A 1,535-nucleotide genomic window follows, 5' to 3' on the forward strand; every position below is an offset into this window, starting at 1 on the left:
CTCCTAGCATTGGCCGTCGCGTTACTAGAATTCTGCTACAAATCCCATACAGAAGCGACAAGAGCGAAGGTAACAAAATAAGTAACACTAACCCCCCCTACCTACGGAACACTGTCCTATTACTAATCATTAATCACGTTCCAGTATAGTGCACTATAAAAAGAAGCTTAAGAAAAATTCTATTCGTTTAACTCGCGATTTTGCAGATACCGTTGTCGGACGCGATGAAAGCGAAAGCCCGACTGACGATCGGTGGCGGCCGAGATTTCGACAACGGCCGGGTAAGTGGCATCAAAACTCGTTCCCGCCCTTAAATCGCTGTTATCGATCGCACGCGGTTACTAAAAAGCGTTAACAAGCTCGTAGAATCGCGTTGGCGAGGGTCACGCAGCCAGAAAATTGAATAAAATCGTACAGCCCCATATTTACTTCACAACCGCACGCAAGGGGGTGAAAGGAAATCATTATTTCCGTACGAGGGACGTTTTTATTCTTTTTCCTGTACGCCCCTAACCAACGGTCTCAACGTGTCGCGTAGTACACGTCCGTGTAGCGCGGCGGGTCAGAGACGGGCTGTGCATTGTGCATACTCGTGTAATGCAACGAACAATATATACATATTACATAGTATGTACATGTATACATAGAGGCGTACAATAGAGTATGTTTGGCATGCAGTTAGCAGCGTGTATACGTTCGGCGTACGCCCATACATATTGTGATTGAGAAGCGAGCGGGTATCGAGAATTTCGAACATGGACGTGATTCTCGAAGGTTGTTTCAGCGGCATGATCGACCCAAGAACAACGATCGATCGTTTACTTATATATCGTATATACATACGAGATATGTATATAGATTTTACATGCATATGTGTCTAACGACAAGTAGAATATACATATATATAAATAGATAGACATATGTATATGTGAATAAATAAGTACATATATACATACGAACAGATATATTATGTATAAATAGATAGATACATATGGGTAGGTAGATAGATAGATAGATAGATAGATATATATATATTATACGTACATGCGTGCGATGTGCGTCTGGCTGGATGTGTTGCGCTCTTTTATAATACTTTCTCTCTATCTATACCTCTTCGATTTTCTCTATCCATCTTTCACTTCGTAACTCGATTGAATGCAGGAGACGTAATTTTTGCTCGGTTTGCGCGTTTCGTTCTACTTTTGTTTTTTTCTCTAGTGGTACGGACTGCAGAGTTAGACGGAGGATGCATGCGCCTTTCCCGGGACCATAAGTGAGTATGAGTACTCTTAGCTCTTAATTTTAAAAACGTCCCGCCGCGTCGTATCGTTCAAAATATACGTTCGTCGTGTCTATTTTTCTCTCTCTCTCTCCTACTTTCTCACGTGCTCAAAACACTCTCTTATTCACCGTCTGTCTTCCACATTCTTTTGATTAAACACTCGACTCTTGTCTTCATTATCTATTTACGTGTTCAACTTTTCGACGAGCTTTCATACTTACTACTTTCAATCAATGGCTTCACATTAATAAAT

At 41.2% G+C, this 1,535-nt stretch overlaps 1 protein-coding gene across 1 annotated transcript in view; it reads left to right on the top strand.

Annotated features, from left to right (window-relative positions):
* GluRIB (Glutamate receptor IB) overlaps positions 1–1,529 on the top strand; it is a 107,235-nt gene extending 105,706 nt beyond the window's left edge. Inside the window, exons 13-15 of the mRNA XM_018022320.2 lie at positions 3–69; positions 207–281; positions 1,219–1,529. Of these exons, the coding sequence (XP_017877809.2) occupies positions 3–69; positions 207–281; positions 1,219–1,239 (163 nt within the window). The 3' untranslated portion in view covers positions 1,240–1,529. The remainder of the gene's footprint in view (positions 1–2; positions 70–206; positions 282–1,218) is intronic.
* The last annotated feature ends 6 nt before the right edge of the window (positions 1,530–1,535 follow it).

The sequence above is a fragment of the Ceratina calcarata genome, unplaced genomic scaffold (genome assembly GCF_001652005.2).
Source record: "Ceratina calcarata isolate Rehan_Ccalc_2016 unplaced genomic scaffold, ASM165200v1 scaffold284, whole genome shotgun sequence".
Lineage (NCBI taxonomy): Eukaryota > Metazoa > Arthropoda > Insecta > Hymenoptera > Apidae > Ceratina > Ceratina calcarata.